The sequence below is a fragment of the Tursiops truncatus genome, chromosome 20 (genome assembly GCF_011762595.2).
Source record: "Tursiops truncatus isolate mTurTru1 chromosome 20, mTurTru1.mat.Y, whole genome shotgun sequence".
Lineage (NCBI taxonomy): Eukaryota > Metazoa > Chordata > Mammalia > Artiodactyla > Delphinidae > Tursiops > Tursiops truncatus.
In genome coordinates, this window is record NC_047053.1 from 20,504,112 (window position 1) to 20,521,855 (window position 17,744).

At 49.4% G+C, this 17,744-nt stretch overlaps 1 protein-coding gene across 2 annotated transcripts; it reads right to left on the reverse strand.

Moving 5' to 3' along the window:
• Nucleotides 1–1,191: 1,191 nt before the first annotated feature.
• RAD51D (RAD51 paralog D) lies at nt 1,192–16,904 on the reverse strand. Of its 2 annotated transcripts, XM_004316543.4 has the most exons (10): nt 16,652–16,903; nt 16,289–16,350; nt 15,974–16,092; nt 9,161–9,242; nt 8,784–8,918; nt 8,202–8,297; nt 5,041–5,131; nt 4,846–4,916; nt 2,314–2,478; nt 1,192–2,141 (listed from the first exon to the last, which is right to left on the reverse strand). In XM_004316543.4, exons 1-10 carry the CDS (start codon nt 16,731–16,733, stop codon nt 2,058–2,060), a joined length of 987 nt encoding a protein of 328 aa, XP_004316591.1. In that variant the 5' UTR covers nt 16,734–16,903; the 3' UTR covers nt 1,192–2,057. The 2 variants fall into 2 exon arrangements, with proteins under 2 accessions (XP_004316591.1, XP_033703088.1); XM_033847197.2 differs by lacking the exons at nt 4,846–4,916; nt 5,041–5,131 and having other exon boundaries at nt 16,652–16,904.
• Between the last annotated feature and the right edge of the window lie 840 nt (nt 16,905–17,744).

Below are 17,744 nucleotides of genomic sequence, written 5' to 3' on the forward strand. Positions count from 1 at the left end.
CAGCCCCTGTTCTGCCACTGGGACTGTCATTTCTCCTCTTTGGGCCTCAGTTTCCTTCTCTGTTAAATGACAAGATGGGGCCTATGATCTTTACAGCCCTCTCAAACCACACTATTGTAGGGTCCTGAGTCAAGGACCAAGCACGCAACACCATATATGGGACATATGGAAGATCTGCCTGGGGCAGAGGTGGTAACCAGCCTCCACCTTGAACGCCAGTTCCAACTGACTGCTTGTGGATACCTGGAGTGCTGTGTGGAGAAAAACTAAAACTGCAAAGGACTCTGAGCTCTGCCAAAAAGAATGCTTGATTGATTGGTGATGTCTGCGTGGGCTCAGGATGCCCAAATGGTACAAGTGACAGGGAGGTGCCAGTCCCAGCTTAACGTTTTGTTTCCTACTATGGTTGCAATTATGCGCCAAACGCTCCTGGTGTAAGGATGCTGAAGATTCGTTTCTCCTGGGAGCCTGTGAAAGCAGCAGCGCCAGGGTTCCTCCTCCAGTCTGCAGCTTACCAAGCCTGTCCTTACTCAGGCAGATACCCTCGGGCTGGTCTGCCACTTGTTCCCAGTCCTCCAGGCTTCTTGCTTTTATCCCTGCTGTGTTCATCACCTCTAAATGTCTTGTCTTCGGCCTGTAACTCTGACCTCTCTTCCTGCAGCCAAGCAACTAATTAATTACATGACAGGCTCTCAAACTGAGAAAGGCAACCTTCCTTTAAAAATTGTGGTCAGTGGGGCTTCCCTGGTGGCGCAGTGGTTGAGAGTCCGCCTGCCGATGCAGGGGACACGGGTTTGTGCCCTGGTCTGGGAAGATCCCACATGCCGCAGAGAGGCTAGGCCTGTGAGCCATGGCTGCTGAGCCTGCGCGTCCCGAGCCTGTGCTCTGCAACGGGAGAGGCCACAACAGTGAGAGGCCCACGTACCGCAAAAAAAAAAAAAAAAAAAATTGTGGTCAGTGAACAATCCTGATCATTTCTCTCCTTTGTCTTTTATTTCCTCTTCCCTGGTGTCCTCCTCCCCGCCCAGCCAGAGTTATAGCTTGAAGAGGGATGGCCACAGTGCCCATAACAGACAGGGGGGTTATTTCATACACTAGGGCACTAGGCTGTGGTACAGCTGGCAGGAAGAGAGGGGTAATTATATTGCATGTTGGAGCCACTGGCAATGAATTTCTACATAAAGGACTAGATTTACCATGTATTATTTATGCCAGCATCAATTTTCCCAGCTGGCTCTACTTACTGTGCAAATTCTCCTCTGTCTGTTTATGGGCAAGGCCATGGTTCAGCACCTCTGGTTACTCGACACTGTGGAGGGGCCCCACAGGGCACCACGCACGTTAAACAAGTGGCTGGATTCACGGGGACCAGGTCACATCTTCCCTTCCTGTTAAATTATATTCCTGGGACTGCAGTGAGCTCCCGGTCTCACCTGGTCATGGTGATGCATGCAGGTTTGTGAAACCAAATGGGCAAGAGGGAAAGAGGAATAACCATTCTTTGAGGCCTCACTAGGGGAAACTGAAAAACCACCTTCTGGGGGGAAAATGGATGGCTCTGGGGCTCAGAGAATTTCCTTTGTATGTTTTTAATATCAGGACCTAGATAAAGAAGAGTTTTGCACTTACAAGGTTAATTCCACCCGGTAACTCAAAGAGAGAGTTAAAAGAAAGGGAGCCCCATCTTACAGATGGAAAAACAAAAAGAAGAAGAAGGGAAGCAAAGTCAAGCTAGAGGCCTCAGACTCGGTCACTGTGTTAGGATGGAGTGCAGTACGGCGATGCACAGGGTTATCTGTCCAGGCACCAGCATGCCTCTTCAGAGATGCCCAAGACACTGAACTTGACACCTGCTGGAAACATACGTGGTAGACACAAGGGAGGAAAACCTGGTACCGGCATGAATTTCTGGGTCCTTCCACAGTAGCATCCTCTCTAGCCAGTAACACTGTGTTTCCAGAGAGAGGAGCTAAGGACTAAGATGTCTGCCCAGCCCAAGAGCTTCTATGCAGCCACCATTTCCCATGGTGGGAGGGTTTGTCCCAATCAACAGCAAGTCACATGTGATCTCCCTGTAATGTTGGGCTCTGCACTGGAGTCCCCCAGGTCCCAATGTCCACCATCTCCTGGAAACCTGTTGGCTGGAACAAGACAGGAGGGGAAGGTGAGTTTTTCAGTTGAGCAGCCCAAGTGGGTAGCCTCTTTGGCTGCTGGGTCTCAGTATCCAGAAGTTCCTCGATGAGGAACTATCTGTGGGCACAGAAGCCACCCTCAAGGGCCCAGATTCCTGGCTTTCCCCTGGGGTTGGCTCACCAGACGGGGAGATTTGGTCAGACATGCCATGCGCCAGCTGCCTGATGCTCCTGCACCTTGGCCGGTGTCCAGGAGAAGCCGGGTGCTGGGCACAAAGCTCCAGGAGCGTCCCAGGGCAGGTTTGAGCTGCCCGCTGTCCCTGTCTCGGGTCATGTGATTGGTCACCTGCGGCAAAAAGAATCAAAGGCTTATAGATCTGTAATGCTGGTACAGACGACATCTGCTCCTATGGCTTCATTTTATAGATGGGAAAGCTGAGGCCTAGTACAAGGAAACAACTTCCCCAAGCTTCCATAATTTATCAACGGTCTGGAATCAGAACCCTGGACTCCTGACTTGTGCAGAGCTCTTGCCACTAAACCACAACGTTCCAGGCTTGATTCCAATAAAAGGTAACGGGGCATGTGTCTGGGAAAAGCAGTGCTGTCCGCTTAGGCCCACTACAACCCCAACGCAGCAATCGGGCATCCTGAGACCACGTGCACCCACCCCTTTGTGTCAGGGTGTGCATCTGTGTGTATACGTGGGAGGGGTTTTGGAAGGCCGGTCAACTCTACTCTGCCCAGGCTAGTCTCAGGTAAGCAACGCCAACCTCAGTGCATCCTCTTGAGGTTAACCCCTGCTCCCCACCCCACCCCTGGGCAGAGGTGTGGCTTGTTCATCATTGAATCCCTGCTGCCTAAGCTAGAGCCTGGCACACAGCAGGTGCTCACATACATCCTACAGTCTGGAGAGGGAGGCCTTGGGACGCAGTATAAGAACAGAAGAAGGGACTTCCCTGGCGGCGCAGCGGTTAGGAATCCGCCTGCCAATGCAGGGGGACATGGGTTCACTCCCTGGTCCGGGAAGATCCCACATGCCGTGGAGCAACTAAGCCCAAGCGCCACAACTACTGAGCCTGCGCTCTAGGGCCCATAGGCCACAACTACTGAGCCTGCGTGCTGCAACTACTGAAGCCCACGTGCCTAGAGCCCATGCTCCACAGCAAGAGAAGCCCACACACCACATAAAAGAGCAGCCCCTGCTTGCTGCAACTAGAGAAAGCTCATGCGCAGGAACCAAGACCCAACACAGCCAAAAAAAAAAAAGAACAAAAGAATAGAAGAACAAAGCCCCTTATGCTGCTGGTAGGTGCACAAAAACTATAACCTTCCCGGCAACTTGGCAATGTCATATGTAGACATTTAAAAATATGTTTGTCCCTGACTCACTGATTATACTTTTAGGAGTCTGAGGAAATATGAGATATGTAAAGCGATTTAGGTATAAGGATGTTCACTGTAGTGTTTTTTCTGTTTTTTTTGTTTTAGATTTCAAAATTTCAACTGAATTTAATCTGCCTAACTCATAGCAAGGTGACTACTTCAGGAGGAGTGATCATTTCAAGGATATTTCTCTCCATTCCAGGTTCACTGTAGTTTTAGTTAAAATAGAGTAGGGACTTCTTGGTGGTCCAGTGGTTAAGACTCTGCCCTTCCACTACAGGGGGTACAGGTTCGATTCCTGGTCAAGGAACTAAGATCCCACATGCCTCGTAGCACAGCCCAATAAATAAATAAATAAAATAAGATGGTGTAGTATAGTTGGCCCTTTGTATCTGCGGGTTCTGCATCCACAGATTCAACCAACTACAGCTCAAATCCACAGTTGGTTGAATCCACGGATGCAGAACCCACGGATAGGGAAGGCAAACTGTATTTACTGCCTGGTCCTTTAGAGGAAAGGTTTCCTCACCCCTGTAACATAGGTATTAAACAAAATAATACATAGCTGCTAAAACTGGCATTCTTAAAGAATCTATTAAAAGACATGGGAAATGGTGGTGTGTGTGTGTTTTTTTTTTAACAAGATTACAGTTTAGTTGGAAAGTTGGTTAAAAGTATATGTATATATATGCAGAGAAAAAAGATTCTACGGAGGTATATAAAAATATTAATATGGTTTCTGTGGATGTGGAGATCGATTACAAATTTGACTCATATTTAACTATTTTTTACCCTCTTTCATGAGAAGCATGCAGACTTTTAAAAACCTACTCCATAAGCAGAAAAAGTTACTTTAAAAGCCAAAAGATCCCTTTCTATGAAGCTCTGGAAAAGGCAAAACTATTGGGACAGAAACCAGATCAGTGGTTGTCTGGGGCCGGAGGATCTTTCTGGGGTGACAGAAATATTCTGTATCTTGATTGCGGTGGGGTAACAAGGCTGGAGATGACTGTATCAAACTTCAAACAAGGAGAAGGTTACTCTGTATGAATTATACCTCAATAAAACTGACTTAAAGAAAGTAAAAAGAAAAACAAGACTGTCCCTGATCCCTTGGCTATTTAAGGTCCGATCCCCTCCCAGTCTGGTGCTCTAGATGACCCAGGGAAGTTGGGCTATGGTCCTTTCCCAAAGGGCCACTTTGGGGGTTCAGAAGCTGCTCTTTAAGGGAAATAAAGAACTGTAACTAGAAAGAATATCTGCCCACTTGGTGAAGCCCAGGGACCAGAGGTAAGGCAAGGATGGCTAGCCAAGTCCACTTCCTCACCACCAGTGCCACGCTGAGGTCCCGGGCCAGAGTCTTCAGCTCTCGGGCCAGCTGCATCATCAAGGCCAAGCCTGGGGAAGAAAAAGCAGAGAGGGTGGGCAGCAGGGCATCGGGGACCAGGCTGGCCAGAGACAGGACTCCAGAACCGGGAGGCAAGATCAAGACCCCAACCCTGGGCTCTGCCACACCACTCACCTTCCCTCTGCTGACCACCCAGAAGTGGGGCGACCACCGCAGTGACCGAGTCCACAACCACCACCTTCAGAGTCCCTGAAGAACTGCTCACCTGTGGGGTTGATGGGAAGCAGGCGCCATGAACCAGGTGGCCTCTAGGGGGCGACCACTACCAGATAAGTCTGCTCCTCTTCCAGAAACTGGTAAGAAATAACCTCCCCCACCCCAAATACAGCTGGGCATGTATGATGGAATTTCAGAAATGTCTTTTTTTTCCCACCCCCATTTGTATGTATAACAGATTTTACTGAAGAATTGGGTGGAAAGAGAGAGTTTAAATCACAGCACATCACAGATACCCTAAAATAATTAAATTTGAGAAATCCCTGCTCAGATCCTGTGGTCCCCTGGTCAGGAATTTTCTTAGTAGAATCTTTCTTCTTGTGGCCAGTCCCCCATCATCTTGTCAGGCTCTCTTTTCCTTCTCCTGCTTACGCCCCAAGTTCCTAACTTCCTTTGCTGAAGAGGTCAGCCTTCTCTTTACTTCAGTCTCTTTCCAGATTGTGCCTCTAGGGCCTAATCTTCCATATCTAAAAAGGTTCCTGGGGCTTCCTTCACGGTGCAGGGGTTAGGAATCTGCCTGCTGATGCAGGGGACATGGGTTTGAGCCCTGGTCCGGAAAAATCCCACATGCCGCAGAGCAAATAAGCCCGTGTGCCACAACTACTGAGCCTGCGAGCCACAACTACTGAGACCACGTGCCACAACTACTGAAGCCCACGTGCCTAGAGCCCGTTCTCCATGACAAGAGAAGCCACCGCAATGAGAAGCCTGTGCACCTGAATGCACATGAAGAGTAGCCCCCTCTCACCACAACTAGAGAAAGCCCATGCACAGAAACAAAGACCCAACACAGCCAAAAAAAAAAAAGTTTCCAAATATAGACTATATAGACAGCCACCTGCTAAAACCAGGAAACTAGGAAACATCCTCCTAGTTTCTTGGACCTAAAATGTTTCTTGTCCTTGAAGCTTCCCTTCTCTTCTCCCTTATTCCTTATATCGAACCCATTTGCCAATTCTGTTTCCATAACTGGTTTTTTTCATCTCATGTTGGCCAAGTCCTGGATATTCAGCTTATCTTGTCTGTCTTTTGCATGTCTCCCCCTTCACATCCCAGTTATTGACTCTTGGCCAGTCACTGGCTGTCTAAGGGACGCTGGCAGAAAAGAGAGAGATCAGCTTAGCCCTTCCTTACTCTCTGGGAGAGCAGGTTGGAATCTCTGGCCAAAATGGGACAATAAGCCGTTTGCCGCTTTTAACAATGGGGCTATCAGGTATCTGTGGCAGACAGACCTCACGATCCCCACCTCTAGGTGTTTGAGTCCTCTATGATCCCTTCCCCTTGACCCTGGGGGAGTCCCATGACTTGCTTTCTTACTAGTCAAATGTCAAAGGTGTTAGGATGTCACTCTTTTTTTGGCCGCACTGCGTGGCTTGTGGGATCTTAGTCCCCGACCAGGGATTGAACCCAGGCCCTTGGAAGTGAAAGTGCAAAGTCCTAACCACTGGACCGTCAGGGAATTCCCTGGATGTCACTCTCTTGATTAGGCTACATTATACGGCAAAGGGAATGGGCTGCCACCCCGTGATTACATTATGTTATGTAAGATGGTATGTTGCGTTTTGCTCTTACTCTTGTGGCTTCTGCCAGCAACCAGCTGCCAGCAAGGAACTGAAGCTTCTAGGAAATGAATTCTGCCAAAAACCTGAATGAACTTGTAAGTGGTTCTTCCCCAGTTGAGCCTCCAGATAAGAACACAGCCCAGCTCCCACCTTGATCACGGCCTAAAGAGACCCTAAGTAGGGGACCAGGCTAAGCTGTGCCCAGACTCCTGACCTACAGAAACTGTGAGGCAATAAATATGTGTTGTTTTAAGTCACTAAGTTTGTAGTAACTTGCTGTGCAATAATAGAAATATATACCAGCTAATGGCCCTACAGTAAAAAATATCGTCTTTTGACCTGAGAATTGAGAGATTTGGGTTATAAGCTTTGTTCTTATCCTAAATATGCAGTGACTTTGGGCAACTGACTGAATGTCTCTGGCCGTCACTCTCCTCATCTCTAGAAACAAGAGGGTTGGATTAGGTCAGAACTACATGACTTCATGTCTCAACACATGGGGGTGTCATAGCCTGCTACGATTCCTATGACAAGTATTTGTTCAACTATTGTATGTTCTAAAGTTTGTAAAAATGCTTTACTTTATATACAACCCTGGGTATGCCCATGGGAACATGTTATGCTTTGGGGTGAGAGATAAAGTTTAAGATGAATTAAACTATCCTCTGTAAGGTGTCTCCCAAATCTAAGGGTGTATAAATCAGTGCACCAAATCCTGTCTAAGCACCTATCAGGTGTAGCAGGGTACCAACCCAAATGCCATTCCAAACTCCTCTTCCTTGTTAACAGGACTCTGAATGTGTTCAAGTACTGGGAAGAAATCTCCTGACATCAGGGAAGGTGGGCCCAACCCCTGGTCTAGGACAAACACATAGCTCAGTTTTGGTCAATTAGATGTAATGGGAACAGGGAAGCATACTGGGGGGTTCCAGAGGAAGATTTCTCTTCCCTTATAAAAGGGAAGAGGTACAGAAAAGAGGCATCTATCTCTCACTGACCTGAATATGGATGTAATATGGATGTGTGAAGACATGATGCTTTGAGCCATAGCAGCCACTTTGCAATCATGAGGGGGAAGAGCAAGAGAACCAGGCACACCAACCTACAGCCCTGACATTATGGACTTGCCAACCTCCAGACTCATGTGAGATAATTAAAAGTCCTCAAGGTTCAAGTGTCTGTCAGATAGATTCTACTACTTGCCTCTGAAAGTAATCTTAACGGATCCGGCGTTGGAATGCAGAGATGAATATGACATGATCCTTGCACTCAAGGAAGGGGCTTACGGTTTACTGGGGAAGATGGGCATGTAAACGAGGAGGCACTCAGGAATGAATTAAGCATCCAGAAATCCCATCCTGGGAGCGGCAGACACAGCTAGAGTCACCAGATTGCACATCTGCGTTTCCAAGCAGAGTCCGTAGTAGGACACCTGCCCACATGCAGACAGCACTGGCCAGCTGGGGGGAGCAGGGAGGGGCGGAAGAGCAGGCTCACCTGCTGGGACACAGCGCCTCGCAGGTCCTGCAGCACATCCAACATCTGGAAGATGTCAAACGCACGCACCACCTGGATCCTCTGGAGAGCTCCCGCCTGAAGAGGTAGGAGATAGAAGGGAGAGCTTTGGAGAAGAGGAGCAGGGGGTCGCGCAAGATGAAGAGGGATTTTGAGGCTGAGCAGGAAGAGGCACTTAGACAGAAGGACTCAGGTCCAGGATGGCAAATGGGCTTTGTATGATGGGCCAGTTCTCACCAAGGTGGCTGCCTGGTGCTGAGCTGCAAAGCCAAGTCAGAGCTCCGTGGGAAGGAGGGATAGGACTGATTAGTGTGTCTTCCGTGGGCAAGAAATGGGAGAGAAACACAGATACTGGGTGTATGGCAGCCCTGAGTTAGGGTATGGCAGGGGTGGGATGATGTCATAATGGGGAGGCTTGCAGAACAGAAAGTATTAGTAGAACAGCAAGTTTCAAAGCCAGAAGTATCTATTCACACAAATGACCAAAATTCTTGCCACATTGGATAACGGGGTCTTACTTACAGTGTCGGAACCTCAAAGGAACCCAACCCTCCTGCTCTTTACCTGCTCCTCCTCCTCTGGGGTTCTGGCCTGAAGTAGCTGGAGAATGCGGGAAGCTGTGAGCCCTCCAGTGGAATCGATGTATAGGACGTTCTGCTGCAGGCCATGGGCCACGTTTGCAGCCACACGAAGACATACCTGAGTAGAGATGGGGCACTGGGTGAACTTGAGCCCTCAAGGAGGGCCCAGCATGGGTGCTCCCACCAAATCTTGTCCAGATCCCAGAGACACAAATGGGCCCAGTCCAAGCCCCACTCCTCACCACCTATCTTCTCTCTTCTAATCTCTGAATCACAAGCACCCTGGCAGAAACTTCCTCAGGGATCCTGGGCTATGCACCCACCTCCCCCAACCGTCCTGGCTGCTGGACGCACGTGTACCTGGGTTTTGCCGCTACCTGGGCCTCCTACGATTTCAGTCACTTCTCCAGTATAGAGACCAGCGTCCAGCAGTTTGTCCAGGCTGATGGCAGAAGAGGAGGCAAGAGAATCAACTGAGGGGATTCGAGGGAAGGGAGGGGAGTAGGAACCAGGAAAAAAAGCAAGACATCCCTTCCAGGCACTGTTCTGTCCAGAGACACTCTAACATCTCTGGCCAGGAGGCTTCTCCTGGTAGTTTCCTTTGGGGAAAGCTGGCACGGCTAAATGTTCCTCCTCTGGCCCCTCATCCTTTCACTCTCAGCTTATAGATCACTCTGGGTGATCACTTCTCCACAGAGGTCTCTTTGCCACCCCATCCAATGGTCCTCTCATTCTCCATCTCAGCCCCTTCTGGGTTTCCTTGATAGCATTTCCCATAATTTGTCATTTTCTAAAACTTTGAAATAATTATAGATTCACAGGAAGTTGCAAAAAACAATGTACAGGGAGGTCCCATGTACCCTTTACCTAGTTTCCCCTAATGGTAGCATCTTTCACTATAAGATGTATTGTACTACACTATAACATTGCAAATTGACACTGGTGCAATCCACAGAGCTTATTCAGATTCACCACCATTATTTCCGTGTGTGTCTGTGTGTATAAGTCTATGCCATTTCATCACATGCATGGGTTTATGTAACCACCACAATCAAGATACAGAACATTTCCATTGCTGCAAGGCTCCCTTGTGCCACCCTTTTATAGCCACTCCCCTTCCATCCAACCCTAATCCCTAGCCCCTGGCAACCGATTAATCTGTTCTCCATCTCTATTGTTATGTTATTTCAAGAATATTATGTACACAGAATCACACAATATGTAACCTTTGTGATTGGCTTTTCTCACTCAGCATCATTCCCTTGAGATCCAAGTTGTCACATGTGTCGATAGTTTGTTCTTTTTTACTGCAGAGTAGTATTCCATGGTATGGATGGACCAAGTTTGTTTAACCATTCACCTATTGAAGGACATTTTAGCTGTTTCCAGTTGGAGGAAATTATGAATAAAACAGCTATGAACATTTGCATACAGGTTTTTCTGTAAACCTAAGTTTTTATTTCTCTGGAATAGATGCCCCAGAATACAACTGTTGGGTTGTACAGTAAGTGCATATTAATTTCACAAGAAACTACTAACTTGTTTTCCAGAGTGCCTATGCTATTTTACTTTCCCACCAGCAATGTATGAGGTAATCCAGTTTCTCCACACCCTACTAGCATTTGGAGTTATCACCATTCTTTTTTTGTGTGTGTGTGGTACGCGGGCCTCTCACTGTTGTGGCCTCTCCCGTTGCGGAGCACAGGCTCCGGACGCGCAGGCTCAGAGGCCATGGCTCACAGGCCCAGCCGCTTCGCGGCATGTGGGATCTTCCCGGACTGGGGCACGAAACTGTGTACCCTGCATCGGCAGGCGGACTCTCAACCACTGCACCATCAGGGAAGCCCTATTTTCCCCATTCTATCGCTTGTCTTTTCATCCTCTTGCAGAGCAAAAGTTTTTGGCCCAGAGCACCCTGGGGCAAGGACTGGGCCTTGTTCACCCCAGAACTGGCACAGTGGCTGAAACACAGGAGATGCACAATAAATGTTTCCAGAGAAATGAGTGATAGAAGGTTCCTATGTTATCAACACTCTGGCTGTGGAAGCCTTGAGATAAATTCAAGTCATGGCCAATCCTAATCCAGTTTCTGTCCCTAAACCACCAGGAAACAGGTCACTACCCACACCCCATATCCTGCCCAACCGAGAGAGCAGACAGCAGAAGCAAGAAGAACTACAATCCTGCAGCCTGTGGAACAAAAACCACATTCACAGAAAGATAGACAAGATGAAAAGGCAGAGGGCTATGTACCAGATGAAGAAACAAGATAAAACCTCAGAAAAACAATTAAATGAAGTGGAGATAGGCAACCTTCCAGAAAAAGAATTCAGAATAATGACAGTGAAGATGATCCAGGACCTCGGAAAAAGAATGGAGGCAAAGATGGAGAAGATGCAAGAAATGTTTAACAAAGACCTAGAAGAATTAAAGAACAAACAAACAGATGAACAATACAATAACTGAAATGAAAACTACACTAGAAGGAATCAATAGCAGAATAACTGAGGCAGAAGAACGGATAAGTGACCTGAAAGACAGAATGGTGGAATTCACTGCTGCGGAACAGACTAAAGAAAAAAGAATGAAAAGAAATGAAGACAGCCTAAGAGACCTCTGGGACAACATTAAACGCAACAACATTTGCATTATAGGGGTCCCAGAAGGAGAAGAGAGAGAGAAAGGACCCGAGAAAATATCTGAAGAGATTATAGTCAAAAACTTTCCTAACATGGGAAAGGAAATAGCCACCCAAGTCCAGGAAGCGCAGCGAGTCCCATACAGGATAAACCCAAGGAGAAACACGCTGAGACATATCGTAATCAAATTGGCAAAAATTAAAGACAAAGAAAAATTATTGAAAGCAGCAAGGGAAAAACAACATATCCCGCCCAACCTATGGGCTGAAATTTCACCTCCTTCTCATCACAGCCTACACTAACACCTCCATGTCCTGGCCACGTGCAACCCTGTCCCAACCCTGTAATCACCCATGGGCTCCAGCCCTTTGTGATGGTCCTTGAAGACCTCCCATGACCCCTCTGTATACGCCAAGCAGCACTTAAGCACCCCATCTCTTTCAATTCCAAGGCTCCCATGATTATAACCACAGGGCCCTGCTGGTCAAAACGCTCTGGTTACCATTCCGGCCCTGCGGCTTCTTGGGATAACTGTGCTCACCTTGTCTCTGTGTAATAAGCACCTTGTTAAAGAGCATCCAGCCTCTGCCACTGCTGGATCCCGTTCCTCCCACTGAGATCAGAGAACCCCCAGTCCCATTATAGCAGTGGTTCTCCCAGAGTGGTCCCCAGACCTGCAGCATCAGCATCACCTGGGAATTGATTAGAAATGCAAATTCTCAGGCCCCACCCCAGACCTACTGAATCAGAAACTCTTAGGGCGAGGACCACATCTGAGTCTCAACAAGGATACATGTTGAAATCTGAACACCATTAGGCTGGACTAGTGTTTCCCAGTCCTGCCTGCATGTTAAAATAACCACAGGAGTTTTAAAAAAAGAGACCTGTATCAGTGATTCCCAAACTTGTCTGCACACTGGAGTCACCTGGGAACTTCAAAAAACACTGATGCTTGTGTTCCAGCCCCGGAGAATATGATTCAATTGGTGTGTGTGTTTAGGGGCGCAGAATAGGGCTTTGGAATTAAAAAAAAAAAAATTCCCAGGTAATTCTACCGGGCAGAAAAGTTTGGGAACCACTGGCCTAGAGCAAAGAAGTCAGAATTTCTAAAGGTGAGACCCAGGCATGAATATTTCTTAAGCTTCCCAAATGATTCTAACATGCAGCCTGGGTGAAACCACTGGTCTTAACTCTCCAGTCAAGAATCAACCCTGGGACTTCCCTGGTGGTGCAGTGGTTGAGAATCCGCCTGCCAATGCAGGGGACACGGGTTCGAGCCCTGGTCCGGGAAGATCCTACATGCCGCGGAGCAACCAAGCCTGTGTACCACAACTACTGAGCCTGTGCTCTAGAGCCTGCGAGCCACAACTACTGAGCCCACGTGCCACAACTACTGAAGCCTGCGCGCCTAGAGCCTGTGCTTTGCAACAAGAGAAGCCACCGCAATGAGAAGCCTGCACACTGCAATGAAGAGTAGCCCCTGCTCGCCGCTACTAGAGAAAGCCCATGCACAGCAACGAAGACCCAATGCAGCCACAAATAAATAAATAAATAAATTTATAAAAAAAAAAAAAAAAGAATCAACCTCATTCTTGGCTGTGAGGATCCTCCATAAGGAATTCCCAGATCCACCTCCCAGCAGACTTCTCACCTGTTTCCATTCCATGTCTCCTGATGGACCTCCCTACCAATCATCTCTGCTCATCAACATGGACAGACCACCCCTCTTCCTCCGCCTGCCTTGTGGAGCAGAAGTACAACTGGGTCTTACCACATGTTTTGAACACAAATGATTTCTGGGATTTATCCTCCACCTTTCCCTCTGAACTGGCTTTTAGTCATTCTTTCAGCCATTCATTCAAACATCGCCTGTATGTGTCACATTTCCTGAAGGCCTTTTTCTAAAACGAGGAAGAGGCAGAGATGAACAAGACACAGCTCTGGCCTTCAGGGAACCACCCATCTCCCCAGATAGTATGGCTTCTTCCAAGGCATGCTACATGCTTTCTTGCCCTCGTAAAGATCCACGGTGTCCGCCAGCATTACAAGCTGTGAGAAAGCCTACAGCAGGGAAACCTGCTTCATTTGGGTTAACCAGCATTTCCCGAGTTGTTGACTACAGAACTCCCCTCCCCTCCCGTGTTAGAGTTACATCCATCAAGGGTCCAAAGAACACTGTGAGGATGGCTAGAAACCTACTGGGTCGTCTTTGATTCTTCACATCTATATTCCCCCTGGCAGGAAGGCTTATCACATTTCTTCAGCGTGCCTCCTGCCATCCCCTGCCCTACATTGGCTCACACACCCTCCCCTGCCATATCCTCCTGGGCCTCTCTCCTGCCAGGCTCCCCAGCCCCATCCACCCTGCCCACCTCCACCCTATGCCTGTAACTCTACTTTCACAATACAGCCTCCTGCCTGGAGGAGGCAATAGGGCAGATGCGTTAGAGGTGGGTTCTTATGCTTAGGAGCCTGACAGGTGTGACGTCAAGGGTCTGGTCTGCCACTTACTAGCTGAGGTATCTTTTTTTTTTTGGGCCTCGCCATACAACTTGCAGGATCTTGGTTCCCTAACCAGGGATCAAACCTGTGCCCCCTGCAGTGGAAGTGCAGAGTCCTAATCACTGGACCCCCAGGGAATTCCCTAGCTGTGGGATCTTGAGCAAGTCACTTAACCTGAGTCCCAGTTTCTTCATCTACAGGATGATGATTTTCATTGCAACGCACTCATTGTGATTGTGAAGATAAATGAAACGACATACCTGGAGTAACGGTGCCGGAATACTCAGAGAAGGCCCATCCGTTCCTCACTGCCCAAGGCCCGCCTCCTGCATAGAGCCTTCCTGAATCTCTCTGATCTCCCCTGCAGTGACTCACCGTGGCTGCCATCTTGCCAGTTTATCACCTGACTGCTTCCTCTGTATAATGCTGGTTTTATAAGCTCCCAAAGGCCAAGGCTGCTCCTTGTTAATCACCCCCTCATTTTTCTTTTTTGTTTTTTTTTTTTTGCCACACCATGCAGCTTGCGGGATCTTAGCTCCCCAACCAGGGATCAAACCTGGGCCCCTGGCAGTGAGAGCCAGGGAATTTCCAATCACCCCCTCCTTATGCTGCCTCCCCACATGCTCACACCTCTCTCTTGTGTTTACCTGCCTTCTCTACCCAATGGGTTCTTAAGTGCCTCGCCTCACCCGTACCCGTATCATCTGCACTTACCTGGAACCCGTAGGCACTCGGCCAGTTCTTGATGAATGACAGAACTGAACCCCCAACCTGGGGAAAACAAGCACTGTGTTCTATGAACCTTGCCAAGAGAATGTGTTATGGAAACAGGGAGGGCCAAACCAATCCAAAGACCTTTGTGGTGGCAGAGTTCTTTATCAAATTCTGCACAAACAGGCCAAGAATGAGGTCAGACTTCCTTGTCCAGAAGCCGCCTGTTTTCTTCCAACTCTTTCTCTCTCCACACAACATGGCAGAAGATAACTACTCTCATTCCCTCCTGCTGCAGAGTACGGGGAATGAACCAAGTTCTGGATCAAGTGCCCCAGGGCTGGAGCCCCACCTCTGCCCCTTACTCCTCTTGGGCTAAACTCAAGTGGGGTTAATAATCACTAACTCGGGCTTCCCTGGTGGCACAGTGGTTAAGATTCCGCCTGCCAATGCAGGGGACACAGGTTTGAGCCCTGGTCCAGGAAGATCCCACATGCCATGCAGCAACTAAGCCCATGTGCCACAACTACTGAGCCTGCGCTCTACAACCCACGAGCCACAACTACTGAGCCCACGTGCCACAATTACTGAAGCCCGCGCGCCTAGAGCCCGTGCTCTGCAACAAGAGAAGCCACCGCAATGAGAAGCCCGCACACCGTAACAAAGAGTAGCGCCCACTCTCCACAACTAGAGAAAGCCCACGCCCAGCAACGAAGGCCCAACACAGCCAAAAATAAATAAATTTTAAAAAAAGAAAAAAAAAAAATCACTAACTCACAGGGTCACTGAAGAGATTATACAACCTATTATATAACCTACTATGTGTCAGTGGCTGGTATGTAGTAGGCACTCAGTCAATGTTAGTCCTGCCATGCTCTCTCTTGCCCCATCCATAAGGGAAAGAGGGGGTAGGGGCAGAGAAGAGTTGCTCTGATCTGCTAAATAATAATGAAATACTGACATCTTGTGTTATAGGACAGTGGTTCTCAACCAGCGGTAATTTTGCCACCCTGGGGTGGGGGGGGGTCATTTGGTCACAGCTGGAGACATTTTTGATTGTCAGACATGGGAAGGGAGGTGCTACCCGGCTTCTAGTGGCTAGAGGCCAGGGATGCTGCCAAACATCCTGCTGTAAGTGCAAGACAGCCCCCCCCCAAATAATTCTGCATCCCCAAAAGTTAAGAGTTGGAGAAACCCTGTTATAGCTTAAGAGAACTCGAAGTCCTGAACATCCTCACCACTGTTTGAAAAAGCCTGCTCTCCCTAGACACAAGTATCAAAAGCCCGCCTCTCACCTTTTCCCCCAAGTACCCACACAAACCTTGCAATGCCGGTGGACAGGATAGCAGTGGAGGTCTTCAGCTCCTCGTAGAGATCAGCGCCATTGAAGGGGAAAGCTGAGAACTGAGCCAGCAGCACCCGCCTCTGGGCAACCAGGGCCTGCGGAAGGGGCGGGGAAACTCAGGAGAGGGCCGGGGCGCTCCGACCCGAAGCAGCCCAGAGTACTCGGCAGTGACCCGCCAACGGAGGAGGCCCCCAGGGTCTCATACGGCCCCCTTATCAATCTCTGGGAACCCTCTGCTCAGGGATGGGCATTTAGAGACATCCAGGTTTGGAGCGGAGATTGTCAGCTCACCTTATAAGACAAGCCACATTTCTGGGCTACTTCCTCCAGGTCTGCTGAAACCAGGTCCACCACTGAAAACAAAACACGTGGGGTTGGTGGGCAGGAAGGAGGCTCGGGGGCGTCGCTCACTTGACTTTTCCTCGCCTACGTCGACTAGCTGAGCCGCAGGACCTGGCGTGGTGCCTGGCACACAGTGGGGGTTCTACCCTTCCTGGGGCGTGGCTAGCTCGCGCCCACCTTCCCGGGCTCTCAAGGAGGCTGTGGGTAGAGGAGGGGGGGAGGGGCCCCCCACTCCCGGGGGTGCCAGGGCCGGGGCCGGCCTCCGCGCTGGGCCCGGCCGCGTGGCCCGCACTGGCGCACGCCTGCGATCACCTGTCTTGATCCCGCGGCTCCGCAGAAGCTGGACCATGTCCTGGGTGAGACCCGGGCACAGTCCGGCCCGGAGCACGCCCATGTTCCCTGGGGGCCCGGGGCCGCTCGTCCCGGGGACATCCGTGGGGCCCTTTCTGGACCAGCGCGGGAGGCGAGAGAGAGGCGGGAGGCGGAGGCGGCGCGGAGGGTGCGGAGCCTGCGGGGACGCCGGCACCCACAGTCCTCCCGCCCGGACCGCGCCGCAGCTTCCGGCTTCCAGGCTCCAGGGCCCGGCCTGCGGCGCCACCTGCTGGCCACGGGCCGGATGCGCGAGCCGGGCGGTTGGGGCGGAGACTGCGCGGGCGGCACGGAGCTGGCTCCCCTGCGCCGAGGCCACCGCGCCCAGATCTGCCACCCTGCGCCCGCATGCGTCTCTGCCTTCTACCCGATCTCGCCTCCCTGCAGACCTCCCAGGTGCAGCCTTCTGTTCTGAACACTGGGCCAGAACGTTCGATCGGACGGACCATCCCTACGCTCAGGGACGTACTTGTTAGTGAGGGAAGACAGGAAAGAGGAAATCAAATAAATCAGATAATTACCGATCGTTTGATGGGTGCTAAAAAGCAGCAGAGTACAGAGAGGGCATCTGCTTCTCTATTTTCCAAATAAAAGAATTTGTAAATGAAAGACAACAAAAACCCTGAGTATATAGAACACACACACACACACACACACACACACACACACACACACACACACACAGTTTGGTATTTTTAAATGTCCTTTGCTTGACCTCATCCTCTGGAAGAAAGAAAACAACTTTACAGGGTTATCTCCTCACAATCCAGTAAGGTAGGTGCTATGTTTATTCCTGTTTTACAGATGAGGAAACTGAGGTGCAAAGAGGTGAAGTCATTTACCAAAGGTTTCACAGCCTGTAAGGGCAGAGCTGGACTTAGAGTAGACAAAACCACATGTAGGTCAAAGCTAGTGCTGTTTTAACAGCTTTTCCTACTATGACATGTTTTTTTTTAATTTTTTAAAATTATTTATTTATTTATTTTATATTTAGGCTGCACCGGGTCTTAGTTGCTGCACGCAGGATCTTCACTGA